Raw genomic sequence first — 27,932 nt, forward strand, 5'->3', positions numbered from 1 at the left:
TTATAGGCAGTTGTGAGCCATTATGTGGGTGCTGGGAATCGAACCTAGGTTCTCTGTAAGAGCAGCCAGTGATCTTAACCGCTGAGCCATCTCTCCAGCATCCACACATCAGTCCAGGCGGATCTCACACTAGCTTTCCTCCTGTTTCCGCCAACAGCTCCTTCTTCGTAAGAACTGCTCTGCACATACTTTGTTAGGGCTCTGCTCACCATAGAACTGAGCACCTACCATCCCAGCAGGAGCACAGAGAATGGCGTTGGTTTTCATTTGGGATGGGGCCCGGGTGAGAACTTACCACCACACTGCGGAGGAAAGGCCGAGAGCACAGAGTCCTGGGCACAAAGCAGATTGCAGCTCCATGGGTCACAGGTATCCTGGACACACAGTCTGAGGAATGAGGCAGGCAGGGTCCACCTGAAATAAATGCCAGCCCATCACCCGTGCCTGCCCATCACCCGTGCCTGCCCATCACTGAGCCTGCCCATCATCCGTGCCTGCCAATCACCCATCCTGCTCATCACCCGTGCCTGCCCATCACCCATGCCTGCCCATCACCCGTGCCTGCCCATCACCCGTGCCTGCCCATCAGTATGCCTGCCCATCACCCATGCCTGCCCATCACTGAGCCTGCCCATCACCCGTGCCTGCCCATCAGTATGCCTGCCCATCACCCATGCCTGCCCATCACTGAGCCTGCTCATCACCGGTGCCTGCCCATCACTGTACCTGCCCATCACCGAGCCTGCCCATCACCGTGCCTGCCCATCACCAGGCACCCGTCCTCCACTGAGTCTAGGGGAAGGGTATTCCCACAGTTTACCTGCCAGGCCCGGGCGAGCTCCTCCAGGCCGGCAGCTTCCGTGCCATCTGGCAGCATTAGCTCATCATCTGCTTCTTTATTGTTGGTACCCAGAAGGCCAGCAGATGTACCTGCAGGGCAGGAGGAACCTACTGGGAAAGCCTCCGTCTCCCCTCCCCAGGACTCCAGAGCTCCCAGAAGCGGGGGTGAGGGCGGGGGAGAGGATCTGGAGATGGTGTCTATGCCTTGCAATGCTTTCCCCACTGGGCCAGTTAGCAAGCTTTCCGGGAACCTCTTGGGGGTCTAGCTGCGTGATGGGGACCTCATGAGAGCCGACTTCTCTCTGTGTGTACTGCCCCCAGGGAAGAAAGCCAAGATGGGTCAGAAACCCTGGGCCAGATGTTGGCCCTGGGAACAGGAGTGAGTCACTCAGCCTCTGCTGGGTCATCTATAACGGAACAGGACCCACCAGGACTAGAAGTAGATAGCTGTATCATACTAGCAAGGAGGTCAACAGTCACTGCCACCCCAACAGGGAAGTGGCCAGTCAGCAAAGACAACCTTCGGGATTATTTCTGCCTCTTGCCCATTGGCTTCTTCCCCACCAGGAACACCAACAACGGTGCTACTGAGAAAGGGACACATCACCCTCTGCCCTGGAGTCTGGCCATGGGATAGCCAAAAAAGGCCCTTGTGGGCAGCACCGAGCCCTGACCCACCGTGGTGCTCAGGCCCAGCGTCAGGCTGCAGAGGCCTGTGGTACATCATAAGAGACAGACACATCATCCTCACGGCTCAGCTTAACCTGGGACCCAGTGTTCAGCATAGTAGGAGGCAGGTCTATATCCCAGCAGCTGTCCCGAGGCCTGACAGTGTTGTACAGCTTGTAAGCCTGTGGACTACACGGGTAAGGCCTGAATCATTCCCAGCACCAAACCTTTAGGTGACAAAGACAAGAAGCTCCTCCCACTCCTAAGCACGCACCTTGGGATACAGAATGAGGGTTGTGTGGTTCATCTCCACTTGAAGGGCCATGAACCCCAAGCCTGTGCAGCTCAGCATCAGAGAGAACGTTTGGGGAGTGAAGTCCTTGGCTGGCAGGAAGCTGCTGCAGCAGGGACCCAGGCCCCATACCAGCCCATCAAAGTCACCAGGTTCCTGGTACTGGCAACCACAGCATAATCTGAGATGAGGCCAGGCAAGATCAACACTAAGTAAACCTGCCCAGGAACAAGTGTGTTCCCAAGTCTGGGGTCTCTGCATTCAGGGGTGCTAACCACACCAACCTGGTGCTGGGCTTCCTCTGTAGAAGGCCTTGGGCTCAGATGCTGTGCATGGAGCCCACAGGAGCCAGCTGTGCTATCCTTCCTACTGCACACAGGAAGAAACTGAGGCTGAAGAAGTTGATACAGCAGTGTGAGCCAGATGCAGGCCTCCCAGGGCCTCCCAAAGGCTGCAGACACCGCCTCCCCAGCAAGCCTGCACTCAGCGAGCGGCCTTCCAACTCCAGCTGGAACCCGGCCTGCTCCTTCATGGCCCTCTGGGAGAAGGCTGGCCTCAGAAGGCGCCCTCGGCAGCTGTGTACTCCCCGTTATATTCCGGACAAAATCCAAGGTCTGTAGCCCCAGATGACCTCACCAAGCCCAGAACCTTGTGGGACTGAGGGCTTGGCAGGCTTTCCTGTGGCTGCTTGTCATCAACTCCTTACTAGGCCCTTTGCCCCATAGGCACAGGGTTTCCCAGGGAGGAGGTGGAGAGGTCAGGCAGGACTTAGGCTGGAAGGGCCTCCTCCGTAGATGCTGCCGGCACCCATAGAACTCAGCCAGCACGTTAGCCTCAGGCAGCTGCGGAGTGGCCGCAGGAGTTTCTCCTGCATCCAGGGGTTCATCTCCCGCTGGCAGCAGAAGGTTCCTGGAGGGACACAGAGGAGCTGGACCCCCTATGAAGCTGGGATGTCCCACTGAGCCTCACCGCCTTTCCCTGGTGGGTGGTGATGTCACATTAGCAGGCTATCCCCTAGAGAGGGCCTGCCTCTGTCTGAGAAAGTGTCCTTACAAGATGGACCAAGGCCCTGCAGTAAAGGCGCAGCTGTCTGATTTTTTTTACCCTGCTCCAGGGTGCAGTGGGGTGATAGGATGGGCACGGACACCAAGGAAGGGGAAGCCTACTCAGGGTGCTGTGTCACTGACACTTGTATCAGGGATACAAACATAGTGAGATGATGCCGAATGGGCTAGAACAGGGTTCAGCCAAAGGGAAGCTGGGAAGGGCAAAATGATCGTTGGGATTTCCACAGGCACCGAAAAGACTCTAGAACTTTCCATGACTGTGGAACAGAGCCCAGCAAACCTGGGGTTTGAAGGAGCAAGGAGGCAGCTAACCCTGGGCTACAGTAGGAAGGGGGATGGGCCCTGGGCATGGCCACCACAGAGCTACAGGAACAAACCTTCACTGTCACAAGAGACCTCACTCAGTCCCATCTGCTGGAGCGTTCTTCCTACACAGACCCTGCCAGGTTTGCAGCTGTATCTCCACTCATTCTCCTAGGAGGCATGTCCCAAGTTTACAGGTGGGTAAACTGAGGCAGAATAGGAGTCCAACCAAGTAGGCCCAAATTTTTCATACCCATTCTGCCACCTGCTGGAGTAGGTGGGAACTGCAGGCATTCTTGGAGGCTCCTACCTGTGCGTCCTGTGCTGCCACTTGTCCAGGCTAATCCCTGTTCACCCAACACCTAAGGTGCCAGCACCCTGCCTCAGTCTTCCAGAGCTGTGTGAGAATAATTCCTGTGGTTCAAGACACCACATTTCTAGTTACACAGCATTGGTTACACACGTACAGAAACCACACAATCTTGTCACCATCTGTAAAGGGACCTCCATCATCCTTCTAGCTGCCGAGGCCACGTACTTGGGAATCTTCTCTCACTCTTTGTACCACCGACCTCCAGCTGAGTCTCAGTCCTCCAGGCTAACCTTAAACATAGCTATGTTCTGGCTGTCTCTCATCCCTTCCATGCCGCCACTGTCCCGGCAACCACATACCCAGCCACATTGTCAAAATAAGGCCCTACCCCCTGCCCATCTTCATAATCTGTCCTCAACATGATCTGCTATGCCCAAATCCCAGAAGTCCCCGCAAAAGCCAACAAGGAGACCGAGTCCTGTATGTAAAAGCAAAGAGCCTTTATTTTATGCAAGTTTGCAAACTCAGTCTCTCCGCACGTCCAACGTATTGGAATAAATGGAGAGTCCCGAGCTCAGTTAGAATTGGGTTTTTAGCCGGGCGGTGGTGGTGCACGCCTTTAATCCCAGCACTCGGGAGGCAGAGGCAGGCAGATCTCTGTGAGTTCGAGACCAGCCTGGTCTACGAGAGCTAGTTCCAGGACAGGCTCCAAAACCACAGAGAAACCCTGTCTCGAAAAACCAAAAACAAAAAAACAAACAAACAAACAAACAAACAAAAAAAAAGAATTGGGTTTTTATAGTAGTAGAGGTGGGGGTGAGGGGTTTCTGAGGTTCAGGACCCCTGATTGGCTGTCATTTGTCTGGGGTGTGCTGGTGAGTGTGTGCAGGCAGGAGGTCCTATCTATAGCAGTTGGAATGCCAGGCATTTCCTTTGGATGGTCTGTTCTTGGGTGGTGCTCAGGTAATCTCAGCTTGTGGTTCTTCCTGCAACCAGGTATTACTTCAGGGTAAACTACTGAGACTCGGGCCTCTTATTAAATTTATCGATGGCCGAGTTCTACACTGGCGGGTTGGAAGTAAAGAACTTCCTTTGGGTGATCTGCCCATACTTAGCTTATCATGGCTGGCCCCCACAGATCCACCTTTCCTTGGGCTAAAACCCTTGTTTGGCATGTGTGCCTATCTCCAAGCAGGAGCCAAGACCCTGGGCCACCATGATCCTGTCCAAGGCCTGCTGGCCTCCTTATTGTTCTCCAGACACGCACCAAACGGTGCACTTGCCTCTGCCTGCCCAGAATTCTCTGCTCAAAGGTCACCTGGGCCAAAATGCTTGCCACACAAGCATAAGGACTGGAGGTCAGAACTCCATATGAACGGGGTGATCATGATGGCACTTGTAATTTCTTTCTCAGAAGGTGAGGCAGATGGTCCCCAAAGCAAACTGGCTAACAAGACTACTCATCTGTGAGCTCTGGGTTTGACTGAGAGAGCCTGCCTCAATGAGTAAGGTGGAAAAACAATAAAGATTATTCTATCAGCTTCAAGCCTCCATATACTGTGCACACATCTGTGGGCCCACAGAAATGTATACCACACACACAAGAAATGGGGATCCCCTTCTCGGCCAAACTGCACCATCACACACACCCCTCCTCTTCAATCCACTTGCTGACCACGGCTTTCAGTAGCACATGCCACCTAACACATAGGTCAGTGTAGTGAGCTGCGTGGTGTCACACCTGATGGAGATGTATAATCAACTCCTGAGATGGCTAAGGCCTGACCTATGCTATGATCACGCAATGATTATCAGCTGCCTGCATATGCGTGAACCTATGGGCAGTGCCCACCTGGCAGTTCGGGGTTGGCAGCCCATGCCTACTTAAGGGCTGGGAGAGGTTTGCCCAGAGAGAGAGGAGAGAGAGGAAAGAGAGAGAGGAGAGAGGGGAGAGAGAGAGAAGTGATAGAAGTCCTGGAATAAACTGCAGTGAGAAGAGCTCCGGTGTGTCGTGCGTCATCCTTGCTGGACGAGGTAGAGCCGTGACAGGTCAGGGACTGGGACCCTGCCCCCCAGACCAAATCCATGCAGCTGGCCAAGAATGGCTTTCCCATAGCTAAGGCTTTTGCAAAACCAAGTAGAATATGAACAGAGCTTTTGCAGGGCCTGAAACTCAGTTTCCCCTGTCAGAAGAGGACCACCTGTATGGCATTGTTGTCCTAAGAGTGAGATGGGCCAGTTTCCCATTGCTGTGTCCCGCCATGTAGCAGGAACACAGAACCCACAAGTCTCTGTGCCCCCCACTTATCTAACTGAGTACATGCTCCATAAGGATTTGCAGAGTTGCCTCAGGGCCCAGGAAACCTCAGCCCAGGACAGTGTATGGTGGGTGGCCTGGGTAGGGCAGGGACAACCATCAGAGCCACCCTCAATTAGTTCAACCCCACCCCACCCTTTCACACACACCCTCACCAGCTCCAGGGCAGCCTGAGCAGCCAAGCCTATAGCCACTGCCTGGCTTCTTTAGCCCCCTCTCACCACACCTCATCCAGCAACTGCAGCATCACCTCTGAGTAGGCCTCCTTTAGTGTGACCAGGGGCTCTGCAATAGGTAGTCACCCTGAGTGAGGCCCCAGAGCTCCTGGAAGCAGATGAGAACCTTTATAGTGTGAGCAAGGCAAGCCAACCATGCCTAACATCCCAGGCCTAGAGGACATAGAGCCTGTGCCCTGGAGTAAGGCTGGAGTAGAAATAAGGGAGGGCACACTAGGACTGCTGACCTGGTTACCTGGAATTGGTGGGAAGGGCCTGCTATCCGGTTTGTGCAAGTGTGCCTCCCAGCTGGAAAGCCCTGTAACAAGGCTGGTGGAACCCCTGTGTATCTACACGGTGCTTCCCTGGTAAATGCTTCCTGTGGGCATTACAGTTCAACCCAGGGGGAGTTGGTGGCATCCAGTGTGACATGTTGAGGCTCTGGATGCTGCATGTAGGGTTCCTGGACTCCAGCCTCCTGCCCCGTAATCAACTCTGCTCTTTACCCTGTGCTGCAGTTGACAGTCATAGCCATGAGGACATCTGTGTGCTCCTGGCCAGTCACTGACACAGGGACTCAGGCATAGCTAGTTCTGAGCTAGGACAGAGACAAGTCCCTAGTCAGCGACACAGGGACTCAGGCATAGCCAGTTCTGAGCTAGAGGCAGAGACAAGTCACCACTGATTACTTTAGTCCTGGACAAGGGTCTCAGGGACTGAAGGAGGACCAAGAGTGTTCCTTAATTGTGGGGAGTCCAGGTTCTCAGCTTGCTTGGGGAGAGGGTCCTCAGGGCTGGGTTGTGTGCTAACCAGAACAGAAACCTTGCTGGAGCTCATAGACAGATACCCAGTGGTGACCCTGGATTCTCACAGCAAGGCTGGGTGCATGAGAGAAGCCAGGCAGAGGGCAGATGAAGCCTGGGCAGCAGACATTACTTTGGAGCCTATGAGGATGGAGAAAGCATGTCAGAAGGGCACAGAGGCTGCAGGAGCCTAAGAAATAAGGTGGGGGGGGGGGGCTCTAAAGAAATTAGACTTTCATTCTGACTGAGGCAGTGGTGTGAAGACAGGTGTGCAGGCCTGGGGACCCTGGGCCAGCATAGTGCAGGGTGTGCCCTCTCCTGTACTCACGGTCCAGCTCATGCCGCGGCTGCTCCAGGTAGAGAGGCAGGTGACCAGTCAGCATTTGCTTGACCTGACCCTGGCCCCACAAGGTGGCCACCACCTGGCCACCTGCCTAAACAGCGCCTAGCCCCATCCAGGTCAACTGTACCAGGCACTCTGTTGCTCTATCCAGGGTGCCCACCGGCTGTACCTAGGCAGGAAAACTAAGGCAAGATCGGAGGGAAGTCTACAGAGATAGCACTCTCCAGCCTTTTATACTGGGGCTTGAGAACTGGGCACCCCAACATGATGCCTTAACAGGGACTACTCACCAGGTTCTGATCTCACATAGTAACCCAGGCATGTGGTCCTCTCTTCCAGCTGGGCTTGCACCCGGGAACTGTCATCCTGGACTGTGGGGCAAAGGGACAGGCGAGAACTGGAGAAAAGGTCCTCGTAGGGACTGGAGGATGTGCCTGCTGCCCTAAACTTGTCCACTCTGATTTTCTAGGCATTGCTGCACTTTCCAAGAGCCCTCCATCCCAGGCCTGCTTACCTCCATGTGGCTCAGCAGGGGCCCTGAAAGCCTTGTACAACTAGGAAGAGGCCCTGGTTAGCTACCTGCAGAGCCAGGCATCCCAGTGGCTGAATGTGCTGCTCACTGCACTGAAGCAGGGCCTCCCCCTCCACGGCTCTCTTGTGGGGGCATGCCTGTAGCTTCACCCTCTTCTCTGCTCTCTGGAGCCCAGGAGGGACTGAGTTTGCCTCCATGCCTTCTCTCTCTGCCTCCCCAGTTCCCTACACAAAACCTCAGGCTGTTATGGTTTAAGAGCCTTGAGCTGTACCACTTAGGTGATCCCTTCTCCTGCTCTAGTTAAAGTCCCCACTTCACACCCACCTCTGGGTGGATGAGCTACATCCACTCCCATCCCCTGCTGCCCCACAGCCTCGCCTGACTCAACAAAGTCACGACAGATATGGATAAGAAGTTCACCCCAAATCTGGGGTTTTCTTGTGCTTCTAAGTTCTCAACAGGACAGAAATAGGGATCCCCTGTCCTCCCTTGGACAAAGGTGAGGCCTAGCTTAGCTGGCCTGGATACCTGTTGTTATTCTTAAAATATTTCTAAGATGTTTGTGGCACAGCTGCTAGCCCTGAAGAGACAGTTGTCGGTCCCCTGGGGCGGGCTGGCAGAGCCGCCATGCGACAAGCGGCTAGTTTCCCACCAGCGGGAGGGCATGTGCCACGTGGGCGGTGGCGGCGGGTAACAGACACATAAACACAAAAGATAGGCATAAAGGTAAAATATTTATTACAGGAGAGAGAGAGAGAGAGAGAGAGAGAGAGAGAGAGAGAGAGAGGATAAAAGGAGAGAAAGACAGAACATGTGCGCACGCCAAGAAAGCAGAAAAGGAAAAGGGCAAGATGGCGGCGGGCAGATCAGAGGTAATGGGTGTGGGCATGGCTTGTCCCTTAAAGGGATGGGAAAGCACAACACCTTCCACTTACCTTCCATGTGGGCGGCAGAAGTCTGAAGACAGCTCAGGGCCCACAACACAAACAGCCTTAGTTTCTCATCCTTATCCATGCTGCCCTCCAGCAGGACCAGGCTTTGGGAAGCTGAGGTAGAGATGCTGCCCAGCAGGAGGAGCTGCTGAGCCCTGGAGCCTTGAAGCTATGAACCAGACTGAGTGGGCCTGGCTACTGGGCTGCTCTGGTTTTTGGCCTCTGCCTGTCCAAGGCTCAGGGAAGGGCTAGGGCTGATCTAATCAGTAGAGAAGAGACAGGAAAAATACCCACACTGTTCTTCCAGGAGCACCGGGTTCCCTGCTCGTCACATGGCTCGGAATCCCACCACATACAGTAGAACATATATAGCAAAGCCCGCTTGTAGGTGTCTCCCCACCAACCCAGTCTAGGAGGCTTAGAACCCTTGTCCTTGCACACTCTTGAGACGGATGCAACTGGTCTGGGGATTCTAGTCCCAGTGTCCATGGGACATAAAGCCTGGGTCATTGTGTTTACCCAAATCCTGATAGGCACCCATCCTTGAGGGAGGAGGTACAAGACAAATGTTTTTGAATGAACTGGAACAATGCCAAAGGCTTTAAGGTCCCAGGGGAGGGACCATTAAAAATGACCAAGAGACTGGTAGAGCAACTGGGAGAAGGGAGACACTCCTGCTCTGGCCACTGCCCTGTATTCTGTAGGCTAGATCCTGCAACTCAAAGCCGTGCAACCTTAAATAAGGGTATCACCTTCTCTGAGCCTCAGCTTCTGGCTGTAATATGACATAGATCAGCAGAAATCAGAGGTTCCATTGAGTCTTAGGGTTGAGCTGCATTCATCAGTCTCTGATGTCTTTGCTGTGGTGGTCAAGGAAAAATGAGGCCACAGTGGGATAAAGCAGACCGTGAATGCAAAATGCTGCATTGCTGAAGGCGGTACAGACCAGGGGCTGGGCAAGGACTGCAGGGCAGCACTGTAAGCCAAGGACAACCAGGAGCTGCTTGGAGCTAGCGTGGCTGGGGACCTGACAAGCCAGCCTTCAGTTTGTCTTCAGCGCCATTAGTTACGGCCGGAGAACAAGGACCCACCAGCCACGGTTGGCTTGGGTCTGTTATTTGTGAGCAAAGGCTATGCACCTCACAGACTCCAGAGTGGGGTAAGGAGAGCGGAGGGTGGGGACCACATTTGGGTGCTCCCAAGTGCTTGCCCTCAGGCCTTACTCTCTGTCTCTAATTCCAGGAGTGGAATCAAGCACCCGTTCGTAGCTGGGCAGAGCAGGCCTGGTTGTAATTGAGGAAGTGGCAGGCCCAGAGACTCAGCCTGATATGAATGGCCATGGCCTCTGGGCATGACCCCACCTAGAAATGTCATCTGTGATGGCTATTCTTGGTTATCAACTTGACAACATCTAGAGTTGACTAAAACCCAACTGTGGCTGGGCACACCTGTGAGGAATTCTCTCTCTCTCTCTCTCTCTCTCTCTCTCTCTCTCTCCTTTTTTAATTTTTAAAGACAGTTTTTATTTTGAGGCAGGGTTTCACTGTAGTTTTAGAGCCTGTCCTGGAACTAGCTCTTGTAGACCAGGCTAGCCTCGAACTCACAGAGATCTGACTGCCTCTGCCTCCCAAGTGCTGGGATTAAAGGCGCGAGCCACCACCACCTGGCTAAGACAGGGTTTTTTTTTTCTGTGTAGTCCTGACTGTTCTATAAGTCCTCTGTGGACCAGGCTGGCCTCAAACTCGCAGAAATCCACCTGCCTCTGCCTCCCTAGTGCTGATTAAAGGTGTGCGCCACCACCACCCAGCTCAGGAATTTCCTTCTTAATTTGATAATTTAAAGTGGGAATATCTACTTTGAATCTTTTGAGGGGGTGTCATCCACCTCTAATCTGGCCTCTAATCTAACCTGCTGGCACGTCCATTCCTTCACTGGCAGTAGAGCCTACTTCTTCGGCATTATGGTGTCTACTGAAGGCCAGCTGAGACATCCAGCCTCGTGGACTGAGTACTTACTGGGTTCTAGGACTTTCCATTGGTAGAAAGCCATTGTCAGGCTAGCTGGACCACAGCCTGTGAGTCACTCTAATAAGTCCCCTTTCTATAGATTCATTCCATCAGATCTGTTCCTCTAGAGAACCTTGACTGATACACCATCCTTGTCCCATTTGAGAAGGATAGAATCTGTCTCTTGGTTATAGAAAGGGAAGGAAGGACCGTGGAGTAATGGAGGAGCCACTCTGGGGTCTGAACAATAAATATTCCCCAGAATGAATACTCTACACGCTTCTAGTCCTGGACTAGTAGCGTACAGACCTGAAGTTCCACTGATAGCCATTAGATGGCAGTGCAGCCCAGACAGAGGGGCTGCTGGCATGGAAACTTGGAAGGATTAGACATTTACCTCCACCTGCACAGAGAAGTCAGGTGCATTAGTTCTGCTGTGGTTGTAGGGGGTGAGGCTAAAGTGCAGGCCCTGGTCATGGTCTGGAGGAAGACCCAGCTGGTATTGAGAACGCAACAGTAGTGCACCCTGGTCCAGACTGTGCTCCCGGGAGAATGAGAGGACCTGAAGGAAGACTGCAGAGGTTCAGAGGTCAGGAGACACAGGGAGAATGGCTTTGTCCCCACTGGATTTTGGCCCAAGCTGTGATCCCTCCCACCCGGATTGCTGTAACAGGCTGTGCAGGTGACAGGTCCTACTGCCCCTCCCACAACCTTCTTCAGCAAAACCTGCACATGTGCCTGTGTGGGGGTGAAACATGCATGTACATGTACCTGTGTGTGGATAAAACATGCCTGCACAGGTGCCCGTGTGTGGGTGAAGCATGCCTGCACAGGTGCCCGTGTGTGGGTGAAGCATGCATGCACAGGTGCCCGTGTGTGGGTAAAACATGTCTGCACAGGTGCCCGTGTGTGGGTGAAGCATGCACGCACAGGTGCCCGTGTGTGAGTGAAGCATGCCTGCACAGGTGCCTGTGTGTGAGTGAAGCATGCCTGCACAGGTACCCTGTGTGGGTGAAGCATGCCTGCACAGGTGCCCGTGTGTGGGTGAAGCATGCCTGCACAGGTGCCCGTGTGTGGGCAAAGCATGCCTGCACAGGTGCCCATGTGTGGGTGAAACATGTCTGCACAGGTGCCCGTGTGAGTGAAGCATGCCTGCACAGGTGCCTGTGTGAGTGAATCATGCCTGCACAGGTGCCTGTGTGAATGAAGCATGCCTGCACAGGTGCCCGTGTGAGTAAAGCATGCCTGCACAGGTGCCCGTGTCGGTGAAGCATGCATGCACAGGTGCCCATGTGTGGGTAAAGCATGCACGCACAGGTGCCCGTGTGTGAGTGAAGCATGCCTGCACAGGTGCCTGTGTGGATGAAACATGCCTGCACAGGTGCCTGTGTGAGTGAAGCATGCCTGCACAGGTGCCTGTGTGAGCGAAGCATGTCTGCACAGGTGCCTATGCATAACTCCTGCACAGTGCCTGTGTGTGACCTCTGCGGGGCCTGCAGGTGTCCTGAGACCACTCGTAAGCCCTGCTCCCATCCCACCCTCCCCCAGGCCCTGAGCATACGACTTTGGTCTGTCCTGTTTTCCTCCACTCTGGACAGCTAGCTCTCCAGCAGAGTGGCACCTGCCTCTCACTCAGCAGATGGATAGATGGCTGGGTGGGTGGTAGGTGGACAGCAGGAGGGTGGGCGGGAAGGCAGGTAGGTATGAGCATGGGTGGGGAAGGGACAGGAAAGAGGAAGAGAGATGGATAGGGGGACCTGAGAATGGTGGGGGGCTCAGGCGACAAGCCCAGGTAGTGGCAGGATTGGGTCCCAGTGTGTGCCTCAGCAGTGGTGTTGGTGACAGCTCTCGTTTGCACATCCTCCTGAATATCACAATCTCCCCGCTTCCTTCTCTCATGTAAACTAGTGATAGATGCCCCACAGCTGATGTGTGCAGAGCCACTGTGACAGTTCCGCCTGTCCCAGGTACTCCCCCTCCTCAGGGCCCTGGTTCCTTGTACCCACCCTGCTCAGCAGACTCACCCTGGGCAAGCTGCAAAGCCCCAGATGAAGGGTGAAGCTTAACTGTGTGTGTGGTCAGTCTCCACTGTGCCCTGGAAGCTGTGCTGGACACAGGGGCCCGTGAGGATGTCCTCTAGTGTGGCCTGTGTGTGGACCTTGTCCCATTGGGGCAGCTGATGCTTCTGGAATGGATCATGACGTGAGGGTTATCACATAGGAGAGAATGCCCACAGTACCCACAGGGGTGAGTGTCACCCACACAGAGACAAAGTGCCAGTGACCCCAGCCTTAGGACCCCAGGGTCTCAGAAACCTGGGGCAGGGGGCTGAGGTGGACAGACTCAGAGCCAGGGTCTCAGAAACCTGGGGCAGGGGGCTGAGGTGGACAGACTCAGAGCCAGAGTCCCCATTTCAGTGCAGTCTCTCTTTTGTCCCACACTCTGAAGAGCTGCACTCAGCCCTCTGGAAGCCCTGGTTGATGGGGAGATGGGAGGTGAGCCCTGCCCCTCCCCCATATGTACAGACCCTAGCACTAGCAGCGCCTACACACTGCTGAACACCAATCGGAGTGATCTATTTCCTGGTAGGACAGGACTATCACATCCATTTCACATGAAGCAAGGCTCAGCTAGAGGAAAGAGTGGCCTAGATCCCATGGCGTAGTCAGCACCTGAACCCAGAACTACACTGCCTTAAGCTCGGCACTTCCCATAGCTGCCAGGGCTCCCTGCCAATGCCTGGCTCTGAGTCTGGCTTCCTGGGCCTCATGTCACATTCTGCTGCGGCTGGTGTTGGCCCCAGGAGAGAGACCCGGATCTGAGTCAGGGCCACACAGGCCTGCAGCGGGCCCAGGGCCCAAGTTCCCTTGAGCTAACATGAACCAAAAGATGAGCCCAAGGCCTACTGGGTGGCCCAGAATGAGGATCCTAAGCAAGAGGTCACCAGTGAGCCAGTTAGGAGGCAGTCAAGCAGCCATCCCAGGCCACACTGTGTGTAGAGGACCTGTTAGCCCAGGTAACCTCCAGAGTCACAGGTGAGCCTCTGTCCCTTGATTGCTGAATCTCTATGAGGAGGGAACAGAGGTGAGGCCATCACCGCCTCTGACAAGGAGATTTTGGCTGGATTGTGGCTGCCTTCATCTTCCCTGGAGAAGAAGTGGGCTTCAGGAACTTTGGTCCTCCTACTAGGACTCCAGAACCCCATACTGGGAAACTGAGAAAGGCCTCACCCTTCTGGGTCCTGAGTGTCCTACCCTACCATCAGCCAGTCTCTTCCATCAGAAGCTCCTCAGCTTAGCTCCGACCTCAGGGCCTTTGCACTTACTGCTCCAGAGCTCACATTCCTAGGTCCTTGGCTGACAGCCTCCTCTCCCATCAAGGTCTCCCCTGACCTTTCAAATCCAGCTCCCTGTGTCCTTGCTATCACAACTGCTTGCATTGTCCCAGCCCCGGCCTCAGGACATGCCATTGTTCCTTGATGACCACTGGAATGTTCAAGCCTTGGCCTTCAGAGGCTTGTTACCACTTCCCCTCCTGACCTCTGAGCAGCCACCAGGGAGCACACTTTGGCTGACTGACCCTAGCCTCAAACTAGGCTTCAGGTGACAGCCAGAGGGTACTGAGCTCCAGAGAGAACCCAGAGACCAACAGAGACCCCTCCCCTTAGCTTGTTGCTGACCTTGATGCAGGGGCCTACCGCAGCCTCCCTGCTCACCCTCCTGGTAACTTTAAACCACTGGGCTTCATTCAGGACAATTTAGTACACCTATTCGTATGTGTACATGAACATACATGTGCCACAGTCCACATGTGTGGGGGATCAGAGAACAGTTGTGGGAGTTGGTTGTCTCCTTTAGCTTCTGGGTCCCAGCTCAGGTTGTCACCCACTGAAACATCTCATTGGCTCCATTTTGCTTTTGTTGCTAATTTTGATTTATTTGGGACAAGGTTTTATGTAGCTGAGAATGACCTTGAACTCCTGACCTTCCAGCCTCTACTTCCTGGGGGTTGAGATTACAGTCATGCCCCCCCCCCCCACACACACTGTTTTTTAAGGTGCTGGGGATCAAATGCTCTAAGCAAGCACTTACTCTACCAACTGGGCTGCAGCTCCACCTAGCTCTTTGCCTATCTCCTTTGAGAGCCATCTTTTGTGTCCTGAGGATTCTAGAGGCCTAGAATAGCACAAGGAAAAGCAGGCACTCACCGTGGCAAGTGAGAGCACCCCGAAGCCCACGCCTCCTGCTCCTCAGCTACTCACCCTGAGTCCCCAGGCTCTGAGACGGGCCTGGAGAGGCTTCCAATGAGGGCCAGTTCCCTGCCATCCCACTGCACAGCCTGGTGCCAGACAGGCTCTCTGGAACACAGTCCTCAGGGTCAGCTCTGCGTGAAGGGTGCTGAGCCAGAAGAGAATGGGGTGGCTAGTGCATCGCCTCTCAGAGCCGAGCCGCACACCAGCCTGGGGCGGGGAAGGGCAGATGCATCCAGAAAGGGAAAAAAGTTGTGTGTGGTCAGAACCACAATACTAATCAGAACCACAATGCTAAGTATATCCTAAGTGTGAGTGGACAGTGTAGAGGGAGAGGGTGGGCTGAGACATTTCTTCCAGAGCCTGGAAGGAAGGAAGTTGTAGCAGAGACTCCAGCCTATTTGGGCTGACAGGCCTGACACCTGCAGACCAACCACACTTCCTCCTGCCATCCCCTCCCAGCCCCAGGGCTTCTAGCCAGTTCTCGACTCATCCCCATCCCAGACCCTTAGCATAGAATGCTCTTTCCCCCAAAATGCTTGTTGTATAGCTCAAGTGTCACCTCCTTAGGTGACACTTCCTGACCCCTAATCATATATATGGTTTATTTATATGACTTTTGCCACCTGCCTCAACTAGATGATCTATTCAGTGACAGCCAGAGCCTACCAGTTCTGTCCTGTGCTATATCCCAGCTTCTTTCTGGAACAATGCCTAGGATTAAGAGATGACCACTAAAGACAGACACACAGCTGAGAGTCCCTTCCAGCCAGTTTGCCGCCTTCAGAGCCCGGCTTATACCAGTCCCCACAAAAGTGAGGTCTCAAACACGATTTCTCTTTTCTTAGGAACCTCCACACCTGGAGGAAGGTCAGTTGCAGCTGAATAGCATTGTCTAGGCTGTCCTTAGCAGCCCGCAGGCTGGCACTGACATGGGAACGGCGCTCCTCCATCCCTAGGACAGCAGTGCTTTGGGTCTCATCCTTGGAGTACCGGAGCTGGTGAAGGGAAAGTGTAGGGGATCAGATCTCAGCCAGATGATGCTTAGCTCCAGGCTTTGCTCCCAGAGCCCCAGAAAGGGGCCTACAGCTTCCTGAGATGAACAAACTCTGATGAAATAAGGATCTTGGGTCTAGGCAGGCCCTGAGGTGTGATGCGGGCAGCTCTTGGGCTGCAACAGTGATACAGATACTGGCTCAGGACCCGCGACAGGGATCTAGTGGTGATACCTCTTGTGACCACAGAGGGCAGCGTTACACAAGGACAATGCTCAGGGTGGTAGACCAGGCTCCATGGTGGGGCTCCTAGGTGTGGGTTGAGTTAGTGGCAATTAGATCCTTGGCTTCCTGAGCCGTGGCCTTTTAAACTTATAGCTAAGGATAAGGATGCTTGCTTTTTAAAATGGACCTAGTAGCTTTAGAAAAGGCAAGGCTTGATTGTTATATCTATAAAATGAGCTAACAAGCTGGCTATAGCTTTGTGGAAGGGTCTGGATACCTGTTGCTGCTAAACTGACAATATTATAGCTGGCCTAGCCACCAATACTATCAGAGATCCCAGAAGGATAAATAAAATATGCCTGAGTACACACCAAGTAGTTTCCAAATCTGTTAAAACTGACAGGGACCAGAGTCCATATACAGTTAGCCATACCCAGGTCTTCATAGCATTGGAGGCAGAAGTATCCAGAACAGCAGTCTTAAAGAGTCTTAGCCAGACCCATAAGGTGATTTTTTTTTTCCCTGTAGAAGAGGGCCATGGAAAAGACTGACCTTATTTCGTCTAGGAAAAGTGGTGCAATCAATTCTCCAATGCCCTGCTGTTTGCCCACAGTCTGGACCGGGTCCTGGCAGCAGGTGTTGTACGGGGCATCTCGCCCAGTGGTCAGCATTGTCATAATCCAGGTGGAGACATCATGGTCTTCCAATAATCTTCTGTGGAGACCTTGGGTTACTGCTAGGCCCTCAGAGTCTCTGTTTAATATAATAAGCTTCTTAACCATTATTTTAAATGCCACATTCTGCAGATCTCTGAAGTATGAGGGCTGCCCAGGTATGTCTGATTAGATAAACTTTGTTTCTTTTTTTTAAAAGATTTATTTATTTATTATGTACACTGTTCTATCTGTGTGTATGCCTGCAGGGCAGAAGAGGGCATCAGATCTCATTATGGATGGTTGTGAGCCACCATGTGGTTGCTGGGAATTGAACTCAGGACCTTTGGAAGAGCAGGCAGTGCTCTTAAATGCTGAGTCATCTCTCCAGCCCCTCTTTTTCTTTTTTCTTTTTATTGAGCTATATATTTTTCTCTGCTCCCCTCCCTTCTTCTCCCCTCCCCTTCTACCCTCTCCCATGGCCCCCAGGATCTTAATTTACTTAGGAGATCTTCTCTTTTTCTCTATCCTATGTAGTTTAGATCCATATATGTCTCTTAGGGTCCTCCTTGTTGTCTAGGTTCTCTGGGATTGTGCACTGTAGGCTAGTTTTCTTTGCTTCATGTCTAAAAGCCACTTATGAGTGAGTACATATGATATTTGTCTTTCTGGGTCTGGATTACCTCACTCAATGTGATGTTTTCTAGATCCATCCATTTGCCCACAAATTTCAAGATGACATTGTTTTTCTGCTGTGTAGTACTCCATTGTGTAAATGTACTACATTTTCCTTATCTATTCTTCAGTCAAGGGGCATTTGGGTTGTTTCCAGGTTTTGGCTATCACACATAATGCTGCTATGAGTATAGCAGAGTTGTTTTGATTTGCATTTCTCTGATGACTAAGGATGCTGAACATTTCATTAAGTGTCTTTCAGCCATTTTGGATTCCTCTGTTGAGAGTTCTCTGTTTAGGTTTGTACTCTTATTATTATTATTATTATTTTGATTATGTGATCTTTTGGTGTCCAATTTCTTGAGTTCTTTGTGTATTTTAGAGATCAGACCTCTGTCTGATGTGGGGTTAGTGAAGATCTTTTCCCATTCTGTAGGCTGTCGTTTTGTCTTGTTGACCGTGTCCTTTGCTTTACCTAAGTTTTTCCAGTTTCAGGAGGTCCCGTTTATTAATTGTTTCTTTCAGTGTCTGTGCTGCTGAGGTTCTATTTAGGAAGTGGTTCCCTGTGCCAATGTGTTCAAGTGTACTTCCACTTTCTCTTCTATAAGGTTCAGTGTGGCTGGCTTTATGTTGAGGTCTTTGATCCATTTGGACTTGAGTTTTATTCATGGTGATAGATATGGGTCTGTTTTCATTCTTCTACATGTTGATATCCAGTTATGCCAGCACCATTGTTAAATATGCTTTCTTTTTTTCATTTGATATTTTTTGCTTCTTTATCAAAGATCAGGTATTCGAAGATGTGTGGCTTGATATCCGGGTCTTCTGTTCAGTACCATTGGTCCTCCTGTATGTTCTTATGCCAAAACCGAGATTCCATCTTACATTTGTAAGAATGGCCAAGATCATAAACACTGATGACAACTTATGCTGGAGAGGTTGTGGCGTAAAGAGAACACTCCTGCATAACTGGTGGGAGTGCAAGCTGGCACAACCACTTTGGATATCAGTATGGATTTCTCAGAAAATTGGGAAACAACCTTCCTCAAGACCCAGTAATACCACTTTTGGTATGCTTAATCGCACCACAAGGACATGTACTCAACTATGTTCATAGCAGCTTTGCTTGTCATAGCCAGAACCTGGAAACAACCTAAATGCCCCTCGACCGAAGAATGGATAAAGAAAACGTGGTACATTTACACTATGGAGTACTACACAGCAGAAAAAAATGACAGCTTGAATTTTGCAGGAAAATGGATGGAGCTAGAAAACATCATTTTGAGTGAGGTAACCCAGACACAGAAAGGCAATTATCATGTGTACTCACTCATAGGTAGTTTTTAAACATAAAGCAAAGAAAGCCAGCCTACAAACCACAATCCCAGAGAACTTAGACAACAATGTGGACACTAAGAGAGACTTACATAGATATAATCTACCTGGGAAGTAGAAAGTAGAAAAAGACAAGATCTCTTGAGTAAATTGGGAGCATGGGGACCTTGGGGGAAGATTAAAGGGGGAGAGGAAAGGCAGGGAGGGGAGCAGAGAAAAATATAGAGGTCAGTAAATATCAATAAAATGTATAAAAAATGGAATCTCAGAGTTGTTTTGATTTGCATTTCCCTGATGACTAAGGATGTTGAACATTTCCTTAAGTGTCTTTCAGCCATTTTAGATTCCTCTGTTGAGAGTTCTCTGTTTAGGTCTGTACTCTGCAGGGAGCGGAACAGAATCGCCATTACAAGATGGAGCTGACATCCTGTCCCCTTGGAAATAAACAACTCCATATATGGCTATGCCTTTGGGAGTTGTGTGTCCCCTGCTTCCTGCATGCGCGGTGGATAAGGGCCCTTGGGCCTATCCCGATGCAGTCTGGTGTCAGCTGATGGTGGCAACCAATCACAGGGCGACCCGTGTGCCTACTCCCTATATAAGCAGCTGCTTTAGTGCTCTCGGGGCCCCTCGCTTCCTGCTCTCCCCCTCAACCAAGAAGCACTCCAATAAAGCGTGATCTGAGAAGAATCCTCGTGTGGTGGTTGTTCTTCCTTGCTGGTCAAGAAGTTCGCCACAGTGCTCCATTATTTTATTGGATTATTTGTTCTTTTGATGATTAATTTCTTAAGTTCTTTGTATATTTTAGATATCAGACCTCTGTCCAATGTGGGATTGGTGAAGATCTTTTCCCATTCTGTAGGCTGTCATTTTGTCTTGTTGACTGTGCCCTTGCTTTACAGAAGCTTCTCAGTTTCAGAAGGTTCCGTTATTGTTTCTCTCAGTGTCTGTGCTGCTGGGGTTATATTTAGGAAGTGATCTTCTGTGCCAATGTGTTCAAGTGTATTTCCCACTTTCTCTTTTATGAGGTTCAGTGTAGTTGGCTATATGTTGAGGTCTTTGATCCATTTGAACTTGAGTTTTGTGCATTGTGATAGATATGGGTCATTTTCATTCTTCTACATGTTGATATCAAGTTATGCCAGCACTATTTGTTGAATATGCTTCCTTGTCCCTTTTTTTTTTTCTTCTTTGTCAAAAATCAGGTGTTCGTAGGAATGAGGATTGATATCCGGGTCTTTGATTCAGTTCCATTGGTCCTCCCATCTGTTTTTAATGCCAATACCAGGCTGAAAAACAACAATTTTTCAATTGAAGTTCCCCTTAGTATCAATACAAAAAATTTTTTTTTTAAATATTTATTTATTTAGTATACAATATATCCCTTCAGGCCAGAAGAGGGCACCCGACCTCATTACAGATGGTTGTGAGCCACCATGTGGTTGCTGGGAATTGAACTCAGGACCTTTGGAAGAGCAGACAATGCTCTTAACCCCTGAGCCATCTCTCCAACCCCCTCAATACAAAAAATTTATCACTCAGTTTATTTAAATAGCTTAAACCCAACAAAGTTAGCAAAAACAAGGAGGCTAAATGTACATTTTTAAGCCTGAATAGACCTTGAGCAAGGAGATACATTCTTTTAAGCCACCGATTCTTAACTTTAAAATGGCTTGACCTTTTAATATAGTTTCCCATGTTGTGGTGATCCCCTATTACACAATTTTTCCTGTTGTTATTTTACAAGTAAAAGAAATGAACATCCAGTTTCTGGTTAGCATTTGGTGCTTATGGCTGTGACCTTAATTTTTAGCCTTTTATGAAGTCCAAACACATACAATATAAAACATTTTATAAGCACAAATATCTCATAGTTTTAGCTGTTCTTAAAAAATTAAAATCTCTTAAATGTCTTCCTGTAATATCAGAAATAAAGTACCTCTTTCTCTCCATCTTCGACAGCATATACATAGCCTGTCTTTTAGATCTCAGCCTGCTCTGTTTCACTGTAGCTGGTGCTTCTGGTGACTATCACCTGGCACTGGCGTTTCCAAAACTGTCAAGGTCCATTCTTGCGACTGCACATTGTTTGGGACTCCAGTCCCGCCGTGCATTTGTAAACCTCAGCTGTTTCCTATGATCCTTTTATGTCTCTATAACCATTATCACCTCGGTGACTCTTAAATTAACAACGTCTAGCTGGCAGTGCAAGGTACATTTTTGAGTATAAAAACATTGAAGTTCAACTATGTATGTTGTTTTCAGAACGGGACCTGAGCCATCATATGAAAATCTATCCCAGTCCAAACTATCTTAGAGATCTGTTGCTGCCTCCTAGTTAGGCCCCCTCCACGTGATCACGATCAAGATAGCAGTGAAATCCTGTGGCGTCCATTTTTTTTTCTAGCAAAATGCCAATCCAAAATGGAATTATGTCTTATGGTTTCCTTAAAATTACCCATGCATACAATTTAAGTTATCATTCCCCAGTGTTACTAATTAGATTTTAACTAGTTTTATTTTAATTTTAACAGATTTTTGACCATATCGAAAAATAAACTTATATATCTGAAGCTACAGAATGTGACTGTTCTGCTTTGTTTTTGTCTCCTTGTCATTGTGTCAGGGGCTTAGACTGACAGAGGAAACTTTTAAATAAACATAAGCCTGGGTCTAACAAAGGAAGAGCCACAATCCAACTTTAAAGTCAATATTTCAATAAAAAAACAGCATAAAAACAGTTTTAACATTATCTATACCAAAGATATAGTCATCTAAATTTCTGCTAACCCAAGTCCAGCAACCAGAGTTCAGAGATAAAAGTCTGAAGTCAGGCCCATGAATGTGGCCACAGCAGTGATGGGTGGCAGAGACAGCGAAAATAGCCGGACCGTCATTTCTGTCTCAGCTCCATGCTTGCAAGAAAACTTACATGGACAAACTTTTCAACAAAACAAGCACATTTAGTATTTGAAGTTATGAGAAACCACAGCAAACATAGTTCACATCCCCTTCTGACCGTCTATAACTTTTATATACTTTCATCCATTTTTCCTCTCTTCATTCTTTTAGCCTCCTGCTTTTTTCCTCTTTCCAGACAACACACCAAAGTATTTCTCACTCTCCAGACAACATAAAAACTCTTACCGAAGTCTTTCTTGTGGTTTCCCTCAGTGGTATATAATATATTGTATGGCTACAATATTTTAAACAAGAACAGAAGCATGCATATACTATAACAAAAATAACTTTAAATTACATCACATAAAATCCTGTACCAGCATGAAACATTTGAGACTAACAGTAGTTTTTTTTCCATACTCTAACCAATAGTAGTTTGTAACCAGTCCCTCTAAATGATGACAGGTATTTATAACACATTGGATCTGAATGATGAAAGAAGCTCTGGTGGAGGGAAGTCTGGCTATAGTGTCACAACATGATGACTGCAGCCTGACATCAGTGCCCTTGGCCCGAGGAGCCCACAGCCCTCAGGGCAGGCCGAGGGAACCCCTCCACCAGCATGGGAGGGGTCAGGGTGGCATGGAGCATGGGTCTTTAAGGGAAAAACCTGCAAAGGCGAAGGTAGTGCAGTCAGATTAGGTGAAATGAAAGGCTTGTCCAGTCAAGTCAGTCGTGAACAGAGATACAAAGACAGAACACACAAGACCAACAAACACAACAGTTAGACAAGGGACCCAAAACAGACTCCTGCAGGTACTAGATGGTATGGCTTGTTGAGAGCCTGGAGATTTGACCTCGACAAGACCAGAAACCATACAGATAGGACAGGAGCCATTTAGTAAGGCTACCTGATCCCCAGCAAGAAGCAGAATTTGGCAGCTTCAGCCACGTGGTTCTGCCTTTAGAATCAAGGATACTAGGAAGGGTTTACGGAATCTCCCTCCACGGCTAAGGAAAATTGTTGAGGCCAGGCATGTGGCAGGGCTGTCCCTACATGGAAGCCTAGAGAGGCCATTGTGTGAAGCTGTGAAGGTGAAGCCTGGATTATGTTGGAGAAAGATGGAGATGCCAGAGTCATGGTAACTGCCAAGGAAAGATGCTACAGGGATTAGAATCAGCTCAGAGAAAGAAGTGTGTTGTCGTCAACAAAGCTGAAAGGAGCTGGAGATCTGAAGAATGCTGTGACATCAGACATGGAGATGACGAGTTTGGAGTTTGCCCTGCTGATTTTCAGTCTGCTTTGGCCCAGTATTTTCTCACTGTGCTCTCCTTCCTCCATTTTGTGATGGTGATGCATTTCCTGTGTCATTGCATGTTGGAAGTATTGATCTTTTCTCTTTGATTTTTACAGGGGATTATGCTTAAGAGATTGCATGACTCTCAGAAGGGACTTTCAGCTTTGGACTTTTAAAGTTGGACTGAATGCTGTTTTACCAGCCTGTGGGAGACAGGGAGCAGAATGCAGTGATTTGAATGAAAATGGCCCCCATAGGCTCATTGGGACTGGTACTATTAAGAGGAGGAAGTGTGTGAGCTTTCAGGTTTCAGATGGTCAAGCCACTCCCAGTGTCCTTCTTTCTTCCTGTTCTCTTCGGATCCAGGTGTGGAACTCCCAGTTCCTTCTCCAGCACCATGTCTGCCTGCATGCCACCATGCTTTCCACCATTATGACAATGGACTAAACCTCTGAAATATAAGTCAGTCCCTAATTAAATGTTTTCTTTTATAAGAGTTGCTGTGATCATGGCATCTCTTCCCAGCAATAGAAATCCTAACTAAGACAGTGTGCTCAAGACCAGCCTGGGCTGCATAAACGGACTGTCGAGTTGGTAGAGTGATTGCCTAGCATTCAAGAGGTCCTGGTGTGGTGGTTTGAAGAAAAGTGGTCCCCTTAGGCCCCTAGGGAGTGGCACCATGTATAGCCTTGTTGGAGGAAATGTGTCACTAGGGGTGGGCTTTCAGGTTTCAGATGCTCAAGCCAGGCCCAGTGTCTCACTCTCTTCCTGCTGCCTGTGGATCCAGATGTAGAACTCTCAGCTCCTTCTCCAGCACCTGTCTGCCTGCATGCTGCCATGCTTCCCACCATGATGCTGATGGACTGAACCTCTGAACTGTAAACCAGGCCCAATTAAATGTTTCCTTTATAAGAGTTGCTATGGTCATGGTGTCTCTTCACAGCAATAGAACCCTGACTAAGACAGCTCGGTTCTGTCCTCAGCACTGAATACCCTAGGTGTGGTGGTGTATACCTTTATTGATCTGGACACCTCAAATTAAAAAAGAAAAAAAAGTTCTAGCCTGGGTTACATAAGACCAATTCTCTAAGGAACTAAACATCCTAATTTATAAACATCCTGTGTTATAATATAGAAAAAATCCTGTTCTACAAAACACTTGCCGTCTTCAGGAGTAAAGACGGAGCCTCATTAACTCAATTACACTGCAAATGTGTGGTCTGCCCTGACTAGTGGTGACTTCTTTGTCGTTGCTTGAGACAGGTTTCATGTAACCCAGGACGGCCTGAAATAAACTGTGCTGCTGAGGCTGATCTTGACCTTCTGATCCTCTTGCTTCTACCTCCCTAGTGTGGGGGTTCTGGACTGACAGGGCTGGACCCCAGGGCTTTGTGCGTGCTAGCGTTCCACCCACTGGCCCCCTGTGGGTGTCCAGCATTTCCCTGCCTGTGGCTGCAGCTAGTCTGAATAAAGCTGGAGAGAGAACTAAGGTGCTTTCCTTTGGCTGCGATGCTGAGAAAACATCCACTTGGGTGAAGGCTGCATAGAGTGTGTGCTCCGTAAGTGAAGGCAGGCCAGGATATGATCAGGGGGCTGGTAGGAAAATGCAGTGGTCGGAGGCTGGGGAGGGAGGTGTGTGTGTGTAGCTCAGTCATAGAGAGCTTGGCTAGCGCACGAGGCCCTGGGTCCGGCTCAGCACCAGAAGTTACTGGCAGGGCCAAGGGAAAGGCAATGAGGAGAATGAGAGGGAAGGGCAGGGGTTGGCAGGTACCAGCTAGTTGGCAGGCCTACCAACTCACTCTTTACTAACAGCTAATCTGTACTGGTCCCTGTGCCAAGGGCTGGCATACCCTCATTTGGGAACTAGAGACAGACAAGGACACAGCAGCGACAGTGCAGAGCAGCCTTTGGCCACGGTTTAACAAGCCATTCTGTCTACCCAGACCTCCCTGTAATGCATGCAGGGTGTGGTGGCGGAGGTGGCTCTTCTCAAAGAGCCAGGGTGCCTGCTGCAGCTGCTGGGGGCACGCCAGGCTGCAGGGGGTGGGGGTGGGAGTGTCAGGCAGCAGGCGCCAGAGCAGCAGACCCCCCAGCTCCCGAGGGTCCCCCGGGCCCCTCTGGAATGTAAACAGCAGGATGTTTGGGAAAGTCAGAGCCTGAGTTTTGGAGGTGGCCCACCGGGGCTCACTGCAGGCCTCTGACGGACAAGGATGTACGGACAGCCCCCAGCAGCCCAGGCTGCACAGGACTGCCTCAGGCAGTGTCTGGAGCTACTTAGGAGCTGGGGTTGCTGTGGCGGAGGCTGAACCCCGGGCGGCCATCGAGGAAGGAAAGGAGGCAGTGCTGGCCCTGTAGCAACAGCATCAGGCTCTTTGTTGGAAGCAAGGAAAGAGAGGCTGGAGCTGGCAGGAGGGCATCGGGCTCAGCACTACCCGGCTCAGCAGGTTGGAGGCCCCAAATGTGAGCAGTCGATCCAAGCGTGGTCACTGGTCACTGGGGCACAGCTTCCACCCAGCTCTGGCACCAGGAACCAGTTTCTTGTTCTGTACCTCTTAACCTCATTTCCCTGTAAAGGCTAAAAGTGGGTCTGGACTGAAATTGGTCCAAGAGTCCATACGCTTGGGTTTTCATGGCAGGAGCCCTCTGGGATGCGGGCAACAGGATTTACTTAGAAATCCCAGCCTCCTCCTTGGGACAGCCACCAGTCCTTCCACCAGGTGCTCATCCATGGGGCCAGGGTCTCTACAGCTGGGGCTGTTCTATGCTCCCAGGGGTGTTTAGCAGCCTTCCTCTCCCATTTAGCTACAGAAATTTATTTCCCCAAGCCTCACCCAGGTGAGAATCACGGGCTAAACCTTTTTGTTTGTTTGTTTTGTTTTTCAAGACAGGGTTTCTCTGTAGTTTTGGAGCCTGTTCTGAAACTCGCTCTGTAGACCAGGCTGGCCTCAAGATCCACCTGCTTCTGTCTCTGGAGTGCTGGGATTAAAAGGTGTGTGCCACCACTGCCCGGCTATGCCCTTAACAAGTGGGGACTGAGTTCAAGAAGTAGAGCTGGTAACTCATACCCCCCTTAAGAGTTCCAAGCCCCAAGCCAATTCCACTAAGAGCAGTGGCTGATGAGAGAGAGAGAGAGAGAGAGAGAGAGAGAGAGAGAGAGAGAGGTGGCAGAGGAGTGGGGGAGGACTCATACATGCTGTCCCAGGGGCCAGGGACTTTTTTAAAATTTATTTATTTATTTATTTATTTAGAGACAGGGTTTCTCTGTAGCTTTGGTGTCTGTCCTGGGACTAGTCTTGTAGACCAGGCTGGAGGCCAGGGAATTTTTAAGAGCTTGGTGACCTTGGAAATACCACTCTGCCTCTCTGAGTCTCCCATTCTGTAATCTCAGCGGCTTTGTGATCGTTTGGGGAGCCAACATGTCTCATTGGTGCCCAGCAGTGTCCAGCTGCCAGCTGGCTCCAGTTCCCCTCCTCCTGGACATCCCCAGAACTGGATCTGGCCACGGACATGGAGGAACAGGAGATCTTGGGTGTCGCAAGTGACTTGAAGGGATGAATTCATGTCTTCCAAGGTCCAGAGTTCTTGGAATAGTAACTGGGGAGGGACAGAGAGCAAGACACATATTATTGGAGTGCCGAGGACCCTGGAGATCAGTAGAGGTGCCTGTGTGATTCCCAGCCCTGAGCAAGACCCTGCCCAGCCTGCAACCATGCAGGCCCTGGCTCATGGCTCCCCCTGGATGTGGGACTCATGGGCAGGGCTCAGAACCAGATGGACTGGGGAAAAGGGGAATCTGCAATCTGGTGTTCTCAGTTGTGGGGTACAGGCTCTACACAATGGGGGGGCATCAGGAGCTGCTTCTTCCTTCTCAGCAGAATTATGGGACAGAAGTAAGCAGTGCCCACTGACACAGGCTTGTGGGGACAGGACACAGAGGCTCGGGCACACATGGCCAGGGCACACCCCATGCAGTGGGGACCACAGAAACACAGGGTTGAGTCCTCATTGTTTGAGCAAGTTACCTAACCCTCATGTGTACCCAGACACAGTGATGGTCCTGTCACCACTAACAACATTGTCGTAGTCAATGGTGTCCCAGCATCCTCAGCCAACAGCCTGGATCTGCACAACTCCATGCGACAGGAATATTACTTACCATCTTTATTTCACACACAAGGTGATTGGGGGCACAGAGAGAGCAAGCCGTCTGCACAAGGTTGCACAGCTGGGGATGATAGGATGTGCTGTCCTGTACAGCAGGGGTGTCAGCAGGACAAAAAGCATAGAACAGCCTGGGTGCTGCTCTCAGCACTGAGAACTGGGCCCAGAGTGCTAAGTAATGCTCACAGCACTGAGCCACATCTCCTTGGTGAAAAGAAGCTGGCCTCAGCTCTGGTTCATTACTGGACAGGCAGAGAGGATCCCGGCCAGGAGCTAGCACAAGGCTGCAGGATGCCAGGCCTGTGGTGGAAAGAGTTTACTACGTAGGCATTTGCTACAGCTGCCCATTAGTTCGTTTTTCGGAGACAAGGTTTCTCTGTGTAGCCCTGGTTGTTCTGGAACTTGCCCTGTAGACCAGGCTGACCTCAAACTTGAGATCCTTCTGCCTCTGCCTCCCGAGTGCTGGGATTGAAATCATGTCCCACAACACCTAGACTACAACTGGTTTTGTTTATTTAGAGAGCCTCTGCAGACTGTAAAGTGTTGTGACCACTTGCCAATCCTTTCCTCTGCACATGAGAAACTGGATGAGGGCTAACACGTTTGGAGAGTGGCCTGCTGGCCCTGTGGCCCCTCACTTGGCTGCTGAAGGGCAGGCCCAGTCTCTGGACAGCATGCACCATGTGGCTGGTACTCACTGTTGCTTCCAGTGCCATTTGGCAGCCAAGCCAGGAGGGCAGGCTCATTTGCCTTCACCTTGCTGTTCCTGCCACGGAGACCACATGGGCTCAAGTCTTGGTCTCTAAAG

At 50.6% G+C, this 27,932-nt stretch overlaps 1 protein-coding gene across 1 annotated transcript in view; it reads right to left on the reverse strand.

The window, feature by feature from the left end:
• Positions 1 to 733: 733 nt before the first annotated feature.
• Positions 734 to 27,932, reverse strand: part of LOC121464013 — an 89,766-nt gene continuing 62,567 nt past the window's right edge. The window contains 19 exon segments of the mRNA XM_041676605.1: positions 734 to 930; positions 1,515 to 1,556; positions 1,559 to 1,691; positions 1,778 to 1,963; positions 5,798 to 5,911; positions 5,947 to 6,086; positions 7,453 to 7,533; positions 8,630 to 8,795; positions 11,030 to 11,194; positions 12,657 to 12,700; positions 12,703 to 12,825; positions 13,404 to 13,444; positions 13,446 to 13,504; positions 13,585 to 13,697; positions 14,894 to 15,029; positions 15,742 to 15,879; positions 16,535 to 16,623; positions 26,380 to 26,557; positions 27,763 to 27,827. Coding sequence (XP_041532539.1) covers positions 734 to 930; positions 1,515 to 1,556; positions 1,559 to 1,691; positions 1,778 to 1,963; positions 5,798 to 5,911; positions 5,947 to 6,086; positions 7,453 to 7,533; positions 8,630 to 8,795; positions 11,030 to 11,194; positions 12,657 to 12,700; positions 12,703 to 12,825; positions 13,404 to 13,444; positions 13,446 to 13,504; positions 13,585 to 13,697; positions 14,894 to 15,029; positions 15,742 to 15,879; positions 16,535 to 16,623; positions 26,380 to 26,557; positions 27,763 to 27,827 — 2,210 coding nt within the window.

The sequence above is a fragment of the Microtus oregoni genome, unplaced genomic scaffold, assembly GCF_018167655.1.
Source record: "Microtus oregoni isolate MIOR12 unplaced genomic scaffold, Mior012 000027F_ref0000203, whole genome shotgun sequence".
Classification (NCBI taxonomy): Eukaryota; Metazoa; Chordata; class Mammalia; order Rodentia; family Cricetidae; genus Microtus; species Microtus oregoni.